The 16,624-nt window shown below is 35.2% G+C and overlaps 1 protein-coding gene across 3 annotated transcripts in view; it reads left to right on the forward strand.

Annotated features, from left to right (window-relative positions):
* The window catches only part of ADAMTS6 (ADAM metallopeptidase with thrombospondin type 1 motif 6), a 150,265-nt gene that overhangs the window by 89,624 nt on the left and 44,017 nt on the right, over window positions 1-16,624 (forward strand). For all 3 annotated transcript variants that reach the window (XM_075136489.1, XM_075136490.1, XM_075136488.1), the window contains 3 exons: window positions 1,867-1,974; window positions 8,555-8,700; window positions 10,981-11,044. In XM_075136489.1, coding sequence (XP_074992590.1) covers window positions 1,867-1,974; window positions 8,555-8,700; window positions 10,981-11,044 — 318 coding nt within the window. The remainder of the gene's footprint in view (window positions 1-1,866; window positions 1,975-8,554; window positions 8,701-10,980; window positions 11,045-16,624) is intronic.

The raw sequence follows: 16,624 nt of genomic DNA on the forward strand, positions 1-16,624 counted from the left end.
CCTGTTGTATTTGATATTTTAAACTATATATTTATTTGTGAGTGTGTATCTTAATCTGAAAATTTTATCAGCTGAGTGGCAAAAGCAGGTGTTTTATTCAGAGATTTAAGTAATATTTATACTGTTTGCATTTCTTCAACGATAAATTCTAATCTGAAAAGTAAGGTAGTTCTACATTGGCTGCAGGTACGCTTTTACAAGTGGCAATATTTCTCCTAAAAAGAGGCTCAACAATTCGCTTGTTTTCATAGAGCCAAATAGGACAAAATAGCTTCTAATTGTCAAAAGTTGGATGGAAACTCCAGAAATCATCCGTACTCATTCCTCATCATTTCAGGCCATTCTAATATGGTATGTTTTTAATGGATTTTTAAAAAGATACCTTGCTTCTACCAATCATGAAACTAAAACCACTGTATTAACAATCCTGCAAGAATGGCACCAGCTGATTTTAAACTTGAAAAAGAATTTTGCATTATTCAAGAAAAGCTTGTACTGTTGAACTGTTAACTGCAGCTGCTAGTGAATAATGTATAAATATATCCATTTGTATATGCAGTACAATGCAAGAAACATGAATCTTAGGGTAAAACTTAACAGTTGTTCCTGTTGATGTGTACAGAAAAGGTAGCCGAGGTGCCAGGTACTCATTCATTTCCTCAGAGAAACAATGAACTTGGCGGGGCAGGGGGGCACCTAATAACTTTAATTTACTCACACTGTCTTTTCCTTTTTGCTCTTGGTACGAAGGTTCAGCCATAGAATCTATACAAGGATTATTTGTAAGATATGATTTCAAGCAGCAGTTAAAGAAAATGCAATAGTAATGACAATCATAAGATAATTTTGAAGATCTGAGTATCTCTCAAATTTAAAAAATACTTAAAAATAGAAAATATTTATAAGCAGGTTGTGAACTCTTGCACAGATCTTGAAATATTACAACAAAGATTATCATGTAAGTCATTTACTGTAAAAGCAAAACACTTCTGATTCCATTCTGCATACATAGCTGAATTCAAGGGCAACTGAAGCAGCTATGAAGATTTACAGTGTTCAGCTCACTTTGGATCATGCCCACGTTATGAATTTCAACCCTTAGATAGTTTTAACGATGAATCTCCAATGTCAACAGAACTGGCTTAATGTAAATGAGTAAATATGCAAAACCAAATGCGAAAATATGGTAGGAAAAAAGATAATTTGAAAACCTGTGTTTGTTTAACACTGACAACATAGGGAAATAGGATAGGCTAAATCATTTATGAAATATCAGCTGCAAATCTAAAAACCCTAAAGGAAATATTTTAGTACATAGCTCAGTTAGTACTGAATACACGTGCACTGTTTTAGGAAGTATTACAGAAGAGGAGTGCAAGTAGTCTGAGCTCAGAAACTTTGATTTTAACTAAAGGAAACAAAAACAATTGTTGCTGTTTCATATTTAAAAATTAATAGTACCCTTTTACTATGTAATTTTGAGGCAGATAATGACAGTAATGGAGATACTACAGCACATCTGAAGACTACTTTTAAAGCAACGCTAAAATATACTAAGCCCAGTATTAGCACTAATCAAGAAAAAAGCAACTATAAAACATTACTTGCATGGCAGGTGTGAAAATCACATTCTTGTAGTCTACAATTTGATGCTTCCAGATTTTGTTTTGACAGAATATTCTTAGGTAAAATATGGTGGCTTTGAAATCACTCCAGAATATTTCACAACCATCTATAGATTTACCTCTCCAGCCCAGTTTTTAATAGTCTCTGTTCAGAACAAATTTGTGTATATTTGTGTGTATGAGGACTAGAAGCAATTTTAGGCTTTTATTCTAATCAGCTTGCTTCTGCCTTCTTTCCTAGGAAGTGTGTAGAGAGCTCTGGTGCCTCAGCAAAAGTAACCGCTGTGTTACCAACAGCATTCCAGCAGCTGAAGGTACTCTTTGCCAAACAGGGAGCATTGAAAAGGGGGTGAGTACAAATAATATATTGTTTGAAGAAGCAGTTTATTGTTTAAAGACTACAGGAAGAAAGAACTAGAAAATTAAAGTACTTATGAGCAACTGTAAGAGTTCAAAAGAAGAGTTACTCTTTCAGAATACATTTGCATCCTAATGGAAGTGTCGTACAGAATTATTTCACAATTGTTTTATGTATGTAATGTAATAACACATCCTCGCTATAAAATTCTATAGCCTGAATCAAAAAAACCCACCCTGTTTCATACTTTCTGCATATTTTTGAGTAATTTTTGTAAAACCTCTTTAGTTTAATCTTTATTAAATTTTATAGCACTCTTCCCTAAAGGACTGTTGCAACTCTAGGTCTGGCATGGACTTTGAAAATGTGTAACACAGATCTAGAGCCTAAACTCTGTTATTTTGTTAGAAGATAAAAAAATCTTTATTCCTTCAGATATAAGCTGAATCATACAAGCATATAGAAAAAATATTACCGTAATTAAGGGACTTTCTAAAAGGCCGTATTTCCCAGTGACTTTTAATTAGTCTCTTAGTATTCAGTTACACTTGCAGAACTGTTTAGCTTTAAGGACTTTGCTGTGCAGTCTGATAAACTCTTTCTACCTAACAGAAAAGCACAGAAACTCAATGTTGCAATAGATGTCTACGGCTACTGTATCTGTCTGAACATGTGAATTTTTATTTTAAAATTATGTCTGTGTATCAGTAATTTCAGACAAGTTCTGAAACTTAGTTTTAGAGTAAGAATAGTAAAAGAGTTTCTCAATTAGAAGGCAAAATCTGTACAGATCTTAAAGAGGATAGAAAAATATTTTAATTATTAATTTACAGGATATGTACTGGGGAAAAAAGTGCATTCCATGTGCACTTTTTTCAAGATAATATGTTTTATACAGGTTTGTACAAAGTGAAGAGAGCTTATTATATTAAACAATTTCTGGTATCTGAGAGTTGCTTCATCTGTCCATAAGATTTACTGCTACAGATTGGATTTTTTCCTAACAATGACTACTGACACCTATTCTCATTCTGACTTTTTTCATGCTAGCTGGGCTAGTTTCAACAAAGGTTACACTGCATTTTGACTTGAATCTGATGTTTAAACAAAAAGAATGAAAGCTTTTGGGCAGCTGTCACAGTTTATTAATGCTTTTTGAGGGTTTCATTCAGGGCCCATGACCTAGCGTGCTGAGTTTGGAAATATTGGTAAACCATGTTAAATAAATTCATTGAAGGGGTCATTTCAAAAAATGGAGTGCTTAGACTTAGCCAATGAAAATAGAGAGACCTTTGCATTCTACCAGAATGTTACCTTTTATTAGAGTAATAGAAAATGTTAGAAGCCCTACTCTTAAATCAACAGTCTGGGTTTATTTTGGAACCACCACACCTTGTCAATGACAAGGAGCAATTTACCTCAGTTTATGTTTTTTAAACCATGAGAGTGCAATGAACAAGTTGAGATGCTTTAAGACACTGTTGCTGTGTCCACTTGCCAGAGGCCTCAATTGGTTTGCTCTCTACAAAACATCTTTTCCCAGTCATTGGTATCTTATTCCATCATTAGATTTTAGAGGGAAATGAGAGAATCCATACTGTTTCACAAAGGTAAACTGTTCATGCCTGTTAACAGCAGAGAATTGTATCTGTAAACTGCAGCTTCAAAGATTCCTGTAAATTAATAGTTCCTGATAGCAAAAAAACAGAAAACATGAGCTCTTTCCAAATACGTACTTCTCTTCACCACACGCTAAGGAGGAAATAATAGGTTACAATTCTATAACACTTACTATTATTATTATTATTATTATTACTATTATTATTATTACATTTATATTACAGTCACGCCTAAAGGCCACAACGAAATTACGCTCTATTTTGCTGGGCTCTGTCCAAATACATTATAAACGACGTTCCCTGCTCTAAAGGCCTAGCAAGATCTCCAAGTACTTCATCATATTTGGAGGGTCAGTTTCTGATTTTAGTTACACTAATGTAAATTTGGTGTAACTATTAACTCAAAGCAAAATTTGATGCAATGTACATTAATATGTTATTGGCAGAGTTGGGAGGGATTTCTGCAATTAAAATGGCCTAACACTCTATTATGAAACCTTCTTTCAGTTGCTTATATAAACCTGCCAAACTTTTAACTCTTTGGGTTGACATTTTCCACAGTAGATGTCTGCCTGCGCCTGAAGGTTTTTTGAGTGTTTTCCATAAAAGTTACTCAGCTGTTTTCTGCATACGGGGAGAGAGAATAGAGTGGTTTCTTGCTACTGATGGAACTTGTACATCTGTTTTGTTTTGAAGCTTTAATATGCTTATGCTTTGGTGAAGGGTTTTACATATCGGCTCGGTTCAAAAAGGTACACTTTTTCCTAATTTGTAATAATAATTTTAAATATACATGAAGTTTCTCTCTGGTATACCCAGAGATGTGTTTGTGAAGGTAAACTAACTGATAGATTTTTAAAAAGACACTGATGAGGAAATGGTGCATATGAAACAATATGATAGGAATGTTTATCTTGTCTTTGAATTTAAAGTAATACAAAAGGTAACCTTTTCTAACATCGTTGTTTAGATCCATACTAGGGATGTAAATGAGGAACAAATATGCAAAAAGTGAAAACAGTGTGCTGAAAGGACAGTTTAAATAGCTAGATTGTGTGATGATTTCAGTTATTATTGGACATTAATATAAGGTAAATTTAAGTTATTTTTGGTCATTAAGTTTTCTTGCAAAATAATTGTAGAAGCAATGATTGAAAATACATTGTTAAAATTGAGATGGCAAATTTAAATTGAATTAGTATTTTTCCCCCCCTACAAAAGATGAAATCAATTTTTCTCAATATTAAGAGTACCTGCTGTTTTCTAAAAGCATACTATTGTAAATCTTAGTTCTGTTAAATAGCTTATATTCATATAAATGTGATCACAAATGTGCCACAATATCATGTTTTATTTTATTGTTAATGATCGCTATAAGAAAAAATTTCAGACTGCTTACATTATTCACAAAGTATTTTGCACATTTTATGCATATTCAAGTGCATTACCACTGTCTTTCTAATTGAACTAATGGAAAATTATTTATTCAATGTTAGAGAAGAACTAACATTTCAGTTCTAAACCTTTCATGAAGGATTGTTCTTTTAAAATAGCTGTCACCTCTTCTTGTTTCTTCCTACCCTTTACTCAATAGTCCTTACCTCATTATAGCAGATGAAGTTTCTGTAATTTGTGAAGAAAGCATATTTCTGTAGTCCCATTAGAAATAATGAAGATTTTGGTCATTTTGAATGTCTCATCTGACAGAGATTCTATGCATCACTGCCTTCTGGTGAAAGATAAATTTTCACTAGAAAATTAAGAAGAGACACCAAAGTGAGCAGTAAGTCCTCAGATTTAACTTCAGTAGAGGAGAAAAAACAGCATTTAAGGAGTTTTTACAGGGGAATAAGGGAATGTGGAAGACAATGTTTGCATGACAGAGGAAATTACAGAGTACAGGGATTTTACACAGCTTTGGAAAAATAAAGCAGAAAAATAAAATGCACCTGCCTATTGTATACAGTCATAATAGTATAGAGTTAGGATGGTTTGCATGTTCTGTTTTACATATGTGATATCTTATGCGTTTAACTCTGAGTGTCTTTCATTTCATTTCATTTCTTAACTTTGATTTTGACATGTAATATATATAATGTATTTTTAATTAAATTTTTAGCATACATTTTTACTCTTAGAAGCATTTTATTTTTTAGCTTTTGACTTTAGCGTTAGATAACTGTTCATTTACTTGTGTGGCATTTTAAATAGAATGCTGCAAGGAGATTATTGTCTTTAGTTAATAAAATCATTATCACTTAATTTATCACTATAATGAGAAGAAAACCGGAAGATTTTAATCCCTCATGTGTAATTCACATAAATACTTCATCCTCCATCATAATAGTACCATTAGAGGCATTGCAAAACATTGTGCCATATGGATACATCTATCTAGCTAAAAATGTGAGTTACTATACGGACTGCACTATGTGTTATGCAGACATTCAGTGATAGTCTGGATTTAAGAGAAGCTCCATATGAAGAGTACGTTCCTCTGATGGATGCCTGCTTATTGGCATAAACCTCCGATTTGTAAATTTAGAACTCCAAGAAGGATAAACTCTCCTTTCCTCAGCACAACTCCATGAAACCTTGTGTCTTTGTATTTTTTTCTGAGGAAGGGTGTGGTGGGTTAACCCCATCCAGCAGCTAGGCCCCCACCCAGTGGCTCGCTCACTGCCCTCCCAGCGATGGGGCAGAGAATCAGAAGGGCAAAAGTGAGGAAAACTCATGGGCTGACGTAGGCAGTTTAGTAAGTGAAAGGAAAAGAAAGAAAAAGCGAAGAAGAGATCAAAGGCAATCACTCACTATCTCCCACCAGCAGACCGTTGCCAAGCCAGTCTCCGAGCAGTGGCTACTTTGGAAACACCCCCACCCCAATTTTACAGCTGAGTATGATGTTAGAGAGTATGGGATATCCCTTTGGTCAATTTGGGTCAGCTTTCCCTGCTGTGTCCCCTCCCAGCCTCTTGCCCACCGGCAGCCTACTCAGTTGGGTGGCAGGTTGAGAAACCGAGAAAGCCTTAATGGTGTGCAAGCACTGTTCAGCTTTCTGTTGGCCAGACCTGGTAGAAAAGGCAATGCATTTTGAACTTGAGATTTAAAATAGTCTTTTCTGTTGACGCATTAATACTTGTTTTTTATTTCTCTAACTGATAGGAGATGAGGCTTATAAACAGAAATGTGCTGGATTATAAAAGCTGTGCTTTAAAACAGGTACAGCACATACAGAGAAACAAGGGGTCATGGAGGATAAAAGTGTTTTGAGAGAAGAAACAAGAATGAATATGGCTAGAAAAATAATGCTACAAGTTACACTTATTAATGTGGAAATAACAAGGAAATAATATAATAAGGAAATATATTAAATGGTAGCATGTGTTTGTGTGCAAAGCTATATTGTATCTAGATGCATTTGCTGATGATAAGCTACACATTTTAATGTTAGTGTATCATTTTAATGCATGTTCTTGAAAGCTACACGCTTAGACTCTGACACGTCTGACAGTCTAGAAGTACCTTTTATCCAAAATGAAATTTCTAACGAAAAAATAAGGATTTTTACTCATTTTCTTTAACTAACACTCTATACAATCCTTGTTCATGTCAAACTCCTATTAATTCTTTTTTTTCTTCTGAGTAATTAATGAAGGTTAAATTCTTTTTGCAGTTGCTTTCAGAAAAATCCAGAGTAATGCAGGCCATTGTGAATGGCTGTATTTACTTGTTTACGTATGTCCCACATTGCTGGGACTGAGACTTTAGGTGAGCCTTAGGACTCAGGAGAAGGGAAAACTAGGCTTTGCTGTACCTATTAGTGTAAATTCAACACTGGGTCTTCCTGTAGTGCTTATGGGAGGACAGGCATATGTCTATCTGTCCATGTCTTCTGTGCATGTCTCAGTGCTTTTTGTCAAATTCAGATGGCTGATTTTAGACACAGAAGTTGTCTGGGTTTCTTTTTAGAAAGGGTCAATACTGCGTCTGTTATGGGAATTCTGCTGTTAAACAGCAGATGCCCACCTTTTGGAAGTGAAATGTGCAGATTCAGGTCACAGTAAACCTGAGGCCATGCTCTAGTCTGTCACCTGAGCCGGTAACGGTGGGAAAGAGTTATCTAACTGAGCTACTCCAGATTCTCAGTGATGCAGAATGTGGATCAAACTATGAGCTCCAGGATTATTTCTGAATGGTTTAAAAAAGGTTTCTGACTAAGGAAATGATAAACTTATTTTAACAATTAGCCATTTGCGCGAATTGTCTGTCATTTTGTATATCTGATGTAAGTAACAACATTGCAAAGTTTAAGTGTTTGCATGAGTGAAGTACACATGTTCATTCTGTCCCTGAACAAGTGGCCAGTCGCTATTATATAATGATTCTGTGTACCACGTCTAATGCTTTGGCACTACTTCTATTATGTCTGTAGGTTAGTATAAATGAAGTACTGCAACAAATTCTTCTTCCATTGTCCAGATTTTCTTTTTTAAAGTGTAAGGGAATACTTTCTTAAAAAGACTATATCGGGGGGAATTTTTCATTTTGCGTAATGAAGCCCCTACATGAATCCTAAGTAGAGGGTGTTTTACTAAACTAATCTTAGAAATGAATCTTAGTGTTTAAAAGAATGTAAGCAACTTGCAGTTCCTTTAATGCGAAACATTAAGGAGAATGTATGAAGAAAAAAGAAAATCTTTATTTTAAGCTTGCTTTAACTTCTGGTGTGTGTTAGGGACCTATAATTCAGGACTTAGTGAAGACAATTAACAAATCACACACACCCTCACCAATGTCTAAACATGGCTAGAAAAAGTAAAATATTAGTCTTGTTATCTATACAGAGAATGCTAATGCCTATAATTGGTCATTGACTGACCCTTATATTTTTCTGTCCTGATAACTCTGTCAGCCTGGAAGCTAATTTTGTGTTTTTTTGTGAAATCTTTCAGTGGTGTTATCAGGGAGAGTGCGTACCTTTTGGCACTTGGCCCCAGAGCATAGATGGGGATTGGGGTCCGTGGTCAATATGGGGAGAGTGCAGCAGGACCTGCGGGGGAGGAGTCTCCTCATCTATAAGACACTGTGACAGTCCAGCGTAAGTAGCTAAAGTAAGCCGGAGCCAACAAAAAGACACATTTGGAAATTATTCAAAACTGTGGTTTCACATGTTATCTGTAAAAATATTTTGCTAGTTTGCCAACATTTGTCTTCAAAATAGCAGACAGAAACACTTAAACAGGAGAAGTTCACTAGACATACTTTTAAACATTTTTAATGTATCCTATGTACTGTAAAGATAGCTGGATTTATATTTAGCAGTAACCAGAATGGTTTTCTTTCTGCAACTTGCTGTTCTTGCAAAATATATTTAAATTATGCCTTAGATAGATTGCTTTCTTAAGACATATTACCTCTTAATGCTTGTCTAGGATATAAAATAACTATAGCCAGTTACTTACTAAAAAAACAACACAGTATTTCCAAGCTTTTGCATACAACTGCTTACATATAAAGCACAGTTAGTAATATTATGTTGCATACATTTATATGCTGTCATGTCCAACACTTAGTTGTGACTTCCCACTGACTCTTAAAACAATTCAGCAACTTCTCTCCTTGCCGCTACTCCCTATTGGTCCATCTACTCTCTCTCAAGAGGGGGCAGCTTCTCCGCTACAGCTTGATCTGTTGTGTGTATCTGTACTGGCCCTGTCATCTGTCTGTTTTCCAATGTCCTGAGCACTGTTCCAGAGAAGGTCTGTCAGGTAGGTGCTCCTCTCTCTGTCACTAGCGCTTCTCGGATGAGGAATGCGTACTTATTTCCATTGCTGTTCTTTGCTGAATGAATCACTGCTTTTTTCTGTTGCTGCTTGCCCTGTTCTGGTTACCTCCTCACAGCTATAGGTCTTTGCAGAAGGATAGTTTTATTACTCCATGCTTTGTTCTTGTCATGTCCCATAATCACTATTTCCATCACCGTTACTAGTTTTTAAGACTACTTTTTCTTGAAAATATAAAGAATTTGTGCTTCTTTCATGAAAATCCATTCTGTGGCTTTTGTGACTGCTTCCTTATCTTCTGCTCTCTGTACACTTAAGTTCTATGTTGCTTGTACCCATGTTTTGCAAGCCAGGCTGTATATCAGCTTTCCACTGCGCTCTGTAAGACAGACACCATAATGTCACATTACTGCTGCTTAAGGTGTCTGTTCACCTCCTGGCATTAGTGGTAACTATCAAATCTGGCAAATAGCACTACTTACTGAATGGATTAAAAACCAAAAATTATCCATATGCATCAATAACATGTCAGACTATGTTCCTGAGAGAATAGTAAATCAAATTCATTATTTTTTTCACAGCAGTATGTAAAAATGCTAGTGAAATGTTTGTTTGGAGCATGAGTAATTTCCTAAGGTTTTTTAACTACTCCTGTCACCACGTATATGGGTTGATACGTTGAAAGGTGATTAAATTTTAAATGTTTAACAGTATAGCAAGCAAGTGTATTTGTGAGGGTGGGTTATGTCTGCATTAGGAGAAAAATTCCTTTTGGTTCAAGGTTAGTCTTGCCTCGTTAAATATCTGTAATGTGAAAAATAGTATTGATTTTCTTTTTTTTAGTTAATTGTAAATTCTTTTATTTCTTTATTATAAAACAAACACCAAGTGTTTTTCCTTTCTGCTTTCAGTTGTGAGCCAAAGAGTTGATGTCTGATTAATCTTCCATTTAAGTCAATGTTAATTCATTATTTGACCTCTGTGAAAGATAGATAAGGTTCTTGAACACTTTCAGAGTTTAAGAGCCAATGTCTTATTCACACTAATTAGAAACTTGCTTACTCTGGAGTTTCCTCAGATTTAATACTGCTTAATTCAAATCAGAATCAGATTCTTGAACTAGAAAATGCAGTCTTTGCTGGCTCCAGTATTTAGCAGGCAGTGTTTCTTCATTTTGTTATATTTTCAACTGTAATATGCGAACATTTAAAAAAAAAAAAGTATCACATAGGTTGTTTACACATTTCTCATTCTCTAGTTTTACAAAGCAACCAAATAATTAAAAACAATGCCTTTTTAGTATGTTAAAAATACAATTAAACTGTGTTGCTCGGGATCTATGCAAACTAGGTGAATACTATGAGAGTGACAATTTTCAAGTACCCAGTATTGTTTAATATCTGCTCCAATTCAAGTCAATGCTACAATTCTTACTAAATAAAATATTTTAAAATCTCACCTTAAAACTTCCACATACTTTTATTTTTATTTATATATCTCTTGGACTTGTGTTTATACTAATAATGCATTAGTATCTCTCATGAACTTGTGTTTGTAGTAATACATATACTAACACATAAAACATGTTTTTCCAGGCCTTCAGGTGGAGGCAAATATTGTCTTGGAGAAAGGAAGCGGTATCGCTCCTGTAATACTGATGTAAGTAAATTTTGTTCACTGGATGCATTTTTTCCCAGTTCAGAAAAGCTGTGAATTCTCCATTTTATTGGCAAACTCTCCTGTAGGGCACTTCTACATAGCAGCCACCCTACAAGTTCTGCTAAATGTTAGGAACCCTATCTCAATGTGACGCCCAGCTGGTATCTTCGCGTTAAGGAATGAGTTCAACTTGAGCATCCATGTTAAAGATTAACAAGGAGCATTCCACATCGGAGAAAAGGTCTGTCTAGCCCAGTGTCTTGTCTCTCAACAATGGCCAATTAACAGGTGTTCAGGGAAAAATTAGAAACTTTTAGCAGCCAAGGCATGAATTTCCGTGGATATACTGTGTGAGTTTCCAAAAGCTGGGTGCCTAAAGATTTCTTGAGCTCCACATCATATCTGTACCACGTTAACTGCCACAAATGGAACTATCCTCCATGAATCCATTTTTAAGCCCTCTTCTCCTTTTTATACCTTTATAGCTTCCTTGCTAATGTGTTACACAATCCTCTTATACATTGCGTGAAAATGTGTTTCTTTTGATGTGTTTTAAACCTGCTTGTTTTGCCATCAAGTATCCACTAGTTCTTGTCTTACCAGAATGATCATGCAGTTTTATTTTAGAGTTGAGCCCATCAAATAATGAACTACCACTGAGCGGGTGGGGCAGAGTATAAATGTATAAAATCAAATTATGAACCTAAATTACAAATTCAAGTAAGTTAAAAATTGAACCAGAAAAAAGTACACACCAATAAAGAATTTCACTAGAAAGTTTCCAAGTCAATAGCACTACAAATATAAACAGGCTTTCATGTTGTTTTAGCTTCAAATTCGTCTTAATTTTCTTAAATCAAGAAAATTCGTAACAGTGGGAGAGTCTGTACCTAAAGGTATTGTTTCTCTTGTTTATCTTTTGATATATTTCAAGAAAAAATACAAGAGTTAATATGCTGATTCCTTGAAAAAAACTTGTTTTTATGATCGTTACTAATTATCATAAGTATTAGTTCTGCAAAATTCTTTGTGGAGGTTATTCTCATTATTAGGCAGTATTACAGATTTCCAAATTAAAAATTACTTTCCTACTGCTAATCACAGCAGCTTTGTTCATACAGCCAAAAAGTGTGTTAGGCCTTTTGCCCACAGTGTTGTAAGAGAAACTGAAGCTGCTTGTCCAGTAGGAGCTGTAAAACTTCTCCAGACATACAACCTTCCAAGTTACAATGCAACATCCTGAAACTTTGACCATCTGATTTTTTTCTGTGGATGTGTATCTTTGTGCTTGGGTGTCTTTGTGCAATTTTCATTTGAATGGATCACCTTATCAGATGATCCGCTGTAATTAATTTACCTTCCTCTTTATTTTCACTCAGATGGTCTTTTTGTAATTGGAAGACTACATAGGCAAGAAAATTCTTCATAGTGCCAATTCACAAGTGTAAATATTGAGTTACACTGAGTGTGTTTCTTATTCTTACAGTTGATAGGAAATTCACCTACGAATTCGCCAACTAAGTGATGATTCCTTATTGAAATCTGTCCGTTGAAATCTGTCAGTCAATATTTAATAAATTTAATGTATGCTTTACTGGACTAGTACAGGTTTGTTTCTGTTTTTTTTCAATCAGGATGTTGTGTACTACTAAGTTAAGTGCCTTATCAAAATCTAAGCATATCCCATTATCCTTTTAGTTTAACTAGGAATTGTAAAAAGTTTTAGTTGATGAAACCTATTCTTATACAAAATACTGATTTGTATTATTATTTATCATTCTTTTAAACCTATATCTGCCAACTTTTCTGTTTATTTGGGATTGATATCAGGCAAACTGTAACCTAGAATATTCTATTTGTCCTTTTCAAGTAATGACCCTTTTACATTAGCATTGTTTCAGTTTGTACACACAGTCTGAGATTTGTTAAAAAATTCACATTGGCACCCTGGAACCCTCCTCCCTTAACTCTTTGAGGACTCTTGTGAGGTAATTGTCGAGGCATTCTTATTTAAAATGTTTATCTCCAATAGATATTATTTAGCATCTGCCACAGTAACTAGTATACAAGAAAGTTTACATAATATGTAATCCTGCTGCCTCACAAATATACAACAATTTTTTAATGCTTTTTTATTATTAACAATCATACCATAGCTACCTAGTGATACCGTTGAAATGTTGCTAGGATTTGTTTTATTCTTATCATATTTTATTTCTTATTTTCAGACACTTTTCAGACAGTTTTATTCTTAGTTTGTACCTTTATTCTCTCTTTATTTGTTATTACTGAGAGGAAGCTTATAGGGTCACAGAAGGAACATCTAGAAGGTCTAAGAGGAGGCTGTTCCCTGGCTCAAAGGCAGAATTAACTGTCTTTAAACCGTTCTTAACTGATGGTTAGGCAGCTGACCTGTTTTGAAATACTTCCAGTCTGGGAGATATCATTAGGATTCTTCAATATCCTTACAGTCAGGACAGTTTTCATAAAATACAGTGAATGTTTTCCCATCCTTTAAGACTCTTACTTACTCTTTCCCCAGTAAGAAGACAGCTGATAATATTCCCTCTATGGGAGCCTTTCCTGTGTTTGCAGACTACTATCATATCTCTTCTTAGTCTTCTTTACATGAGACAGTCTCTGTGTTAATAGCCTTTGGGATCCCAGTAGCGCACATCTTCTTGAAGCGTGGTGCCCAAACCTCTGGACAGGATTCTAGCTGAGGCCTGTCAGAGATAAGTGTAACTTCAAACTTAGTGTGTCATCTTAGTGATGGGATTCCATTTATTCATTTCAGTATTTGTTCATTTTTCTTACAGGAGTGACAATATTCATTTAGTCTGTGTTGTTCCATAATACCCAAATCCCTTTCTTAAGAGCTGCTGTTTAGGAAGTCATTCCTCAGTTGTGCTTGCACAGTTGATTGTTCCTACTCAAGTGTAGTAATTTGCATCCATTGCTTTATTTCAAACCACTGCTCCAATTTATCAAAATCTTTTAAAATTATAGTCCTCTATTCTAAAATGTTCGTACCCTACCTATACTCAGATTTCAGTCAATAATTTAAGCAAGAGTATTGGAAAGGAAACGTCGCATTTAATTGTCTAGGTCTTAAAAACAAATCTTGAACAAGATTCGGGCCAGGCAATTTGGAAATGCCATTCTTACAGTTTGACTGTGAATCTTTTTTTTTGCATATTTTTTGGGTATGGTTTTCCAGTATGTAAACATACTGGTACTTACAGAAGTTTAAATTTACTGCCTTAATGGTTTTGATGACTATAGTCTGTTTCTTTTATAGTAATATTTAGGGTTCTATCTAAGAGTTGCTGAGACTAGTAGGTTTTGTTTCAAGATTTATGGTAGTCCTTAGTGCTTGACATTTTTAATGGAATGGTATGTTTGATTAATGTAAGCATTAGAAGTATGCAAATCTGTCAGTTTTTATGAAAAATGTGTTGTTTGTACATCTTTTCTGTTGAAGTTTATTTTGCAGTGTCAACATCCGTTGCCCATCTGTAATTTTCAACGTAGCACTCCCTAAAGCTCCTACTATTCATAAACCAAAAAAACCTCCTTTTGACTTCATTTTTCTTTCAGAGATGAGTTAGTTCTGTTGCCCTTTCTTTTGACCATTTTAATTCTTTGGAAACAGCGGACACACTCCTACTAGGCTTATTTCTCATCAAACACTTCCAAAGCCATATATGACTTCTTAATTCAAAAGGCATCTGCTAATGGAAACATTGAGATCAGCAGAAAAGAACATGAGCCAATGAATTTTGGAAACAAAAGGGTGGTAGGAAGAACACACTCATCAGAAACTTATTTTCTACCACCAACCACACTATCTCTAACAAAAATATATGTTTTTTTCCAACCGAAGTATTTTAATTTAAAAAAAATACAAAATGCTAATAGAATTGCAAGGCACATAATTGCTCAGTTAAAGTAACTCATTGTCTGATTTAAAATGCGTGTAGGATGTGAAGCTTAATTTGGTATACATTTAAAACTGTAAAAGCCTCCCAATTTTTTATATATGATAAGAAACATGTTTTGCTTACAAGTTCTGTGAATGGTTTATCTATATAAAAGTATGTGTGTATACATACCTTTAAAAGATTCTTGTTCGTCAGTCTTTTCTCTTAATAGAATATAGGCAAATGGTTTTTGTTGGTTCCTTCCATTATGCCTACATTCACAGATATTGTTTGTTGCTTTCATAATTTTAATATTTTCAAGCCTATTTTTTCTCAAATGCATTCATGTGAAGAGCTACGTCTTGAAACAGTACCTGAGTTTCAATTGTCACCCTTCTGACTGTGTTTCTCATCTTCTATGAGGTGTAATATAGCCATTTGTTAATAGGAAACACAATGAGTTCAATTACTGAAGTCTGCCTGTCTTTTAAGCTCCAAGATAAACAGATTTCTGTGAGATAAGATGCTTGGTGTTGTGTCAATGTCAGTTCAATGATTTGTTAATACTCTTTAGGTGATTTATTTTTGCTTCAGTCTTATTATTTTTTATGTTCTTACTGAAGTCAAGGCTTTTTTTAGCTCAAAATTTTAATTATTTCATCATCATCTTCTCAGAACCTTCTTCAGACTTGGTTTTAAGTTCTTATACATTTGTTAGATTCCTACCTCATGATTTGCAGTCTCCAAAAAGAGCATTTCGAAACACGAGCATCCTATTGCTTGACAAGAGTTATCCGTGTACTGTAACTGCATGAAAAAGGTGAAATATCTTACCCAATAAAGAGAAGCAGTTATTGCATGTTTACTTTGGGAAAAGAGTACATACACAAAGAGACAGTGCCAAAGAGCTGACATATTGTAAATGCATATTGTAGCTTACCTTGCAGTAATGTTTTTGCATTTCTATACCTATGATTTTCATAGTATCATAGAATACCAGATTGGAAGGGACCTCAAGGATCATCTGGTCCAACCTTTCTTGGCAAAAGCACAGTCTAGACAAGATGGCCCAGCACCCTGTCCAGCTGAATCTTAAAAGTGTCCAATGTTGGGGAATCCATCACTTCCCTGGAGAGATTATTCCAATGGCTGATTGTTCTCATTGTGAAAAACTTTCCTCCTGTGTCCAGTCGGAATCTCCCCAGGAGTAACTTGTATCCATTACCCCTGATCTTTTCCATGTGACTCCTTGTAAAAAGGGAGTCTGCATCTTCTTTCTAGCCACCCTTTAAATACTGGAACATGGTGATAAGATCTCCCTTAAGCCTTCTCTTCTCAAGGCTGAACAAACCCAGTTCTCTCAGCCTTTCCTGATATGGCAGGCTTCCCAGTCCTTGGATCATCTTTGTGGCCCTTGTCTGGACCCTTTCCAGCCTGTCCACATCTTTTTTGCATAGCGGGGCCCAAAACTGAACACAGTATTCCAGGTGTGGCCTGACAAGGGCTGAGTAGAGTGGGATAACGACTTCTGTGCCTCTGCTGGTGATGCCCTTGTTGATGCAACCCAGCATCCTGTTGCTTTCCTTGCTGCAGCAGCACCCTATTAGCTCATATTGAGCTTGTTGTCCAGCAGGATCCCCAGGTCCCTTTCCACAGA

The sequence above is a fragment of the Calonectris borealis genome, chromosome Z (assembly GCF_964195595.1).
Source record: "Calonectris borealis chromosome Z, bCalBor7.hap1.2, whole genome shotgun sequence".
In the NCBI taxonomy this organism is placed as follows: Eukaryota; Metazoa; Chordata; class Aves; order Procellariiformes; family Procellariidae; genus Calonectris; species Calonectris borealis.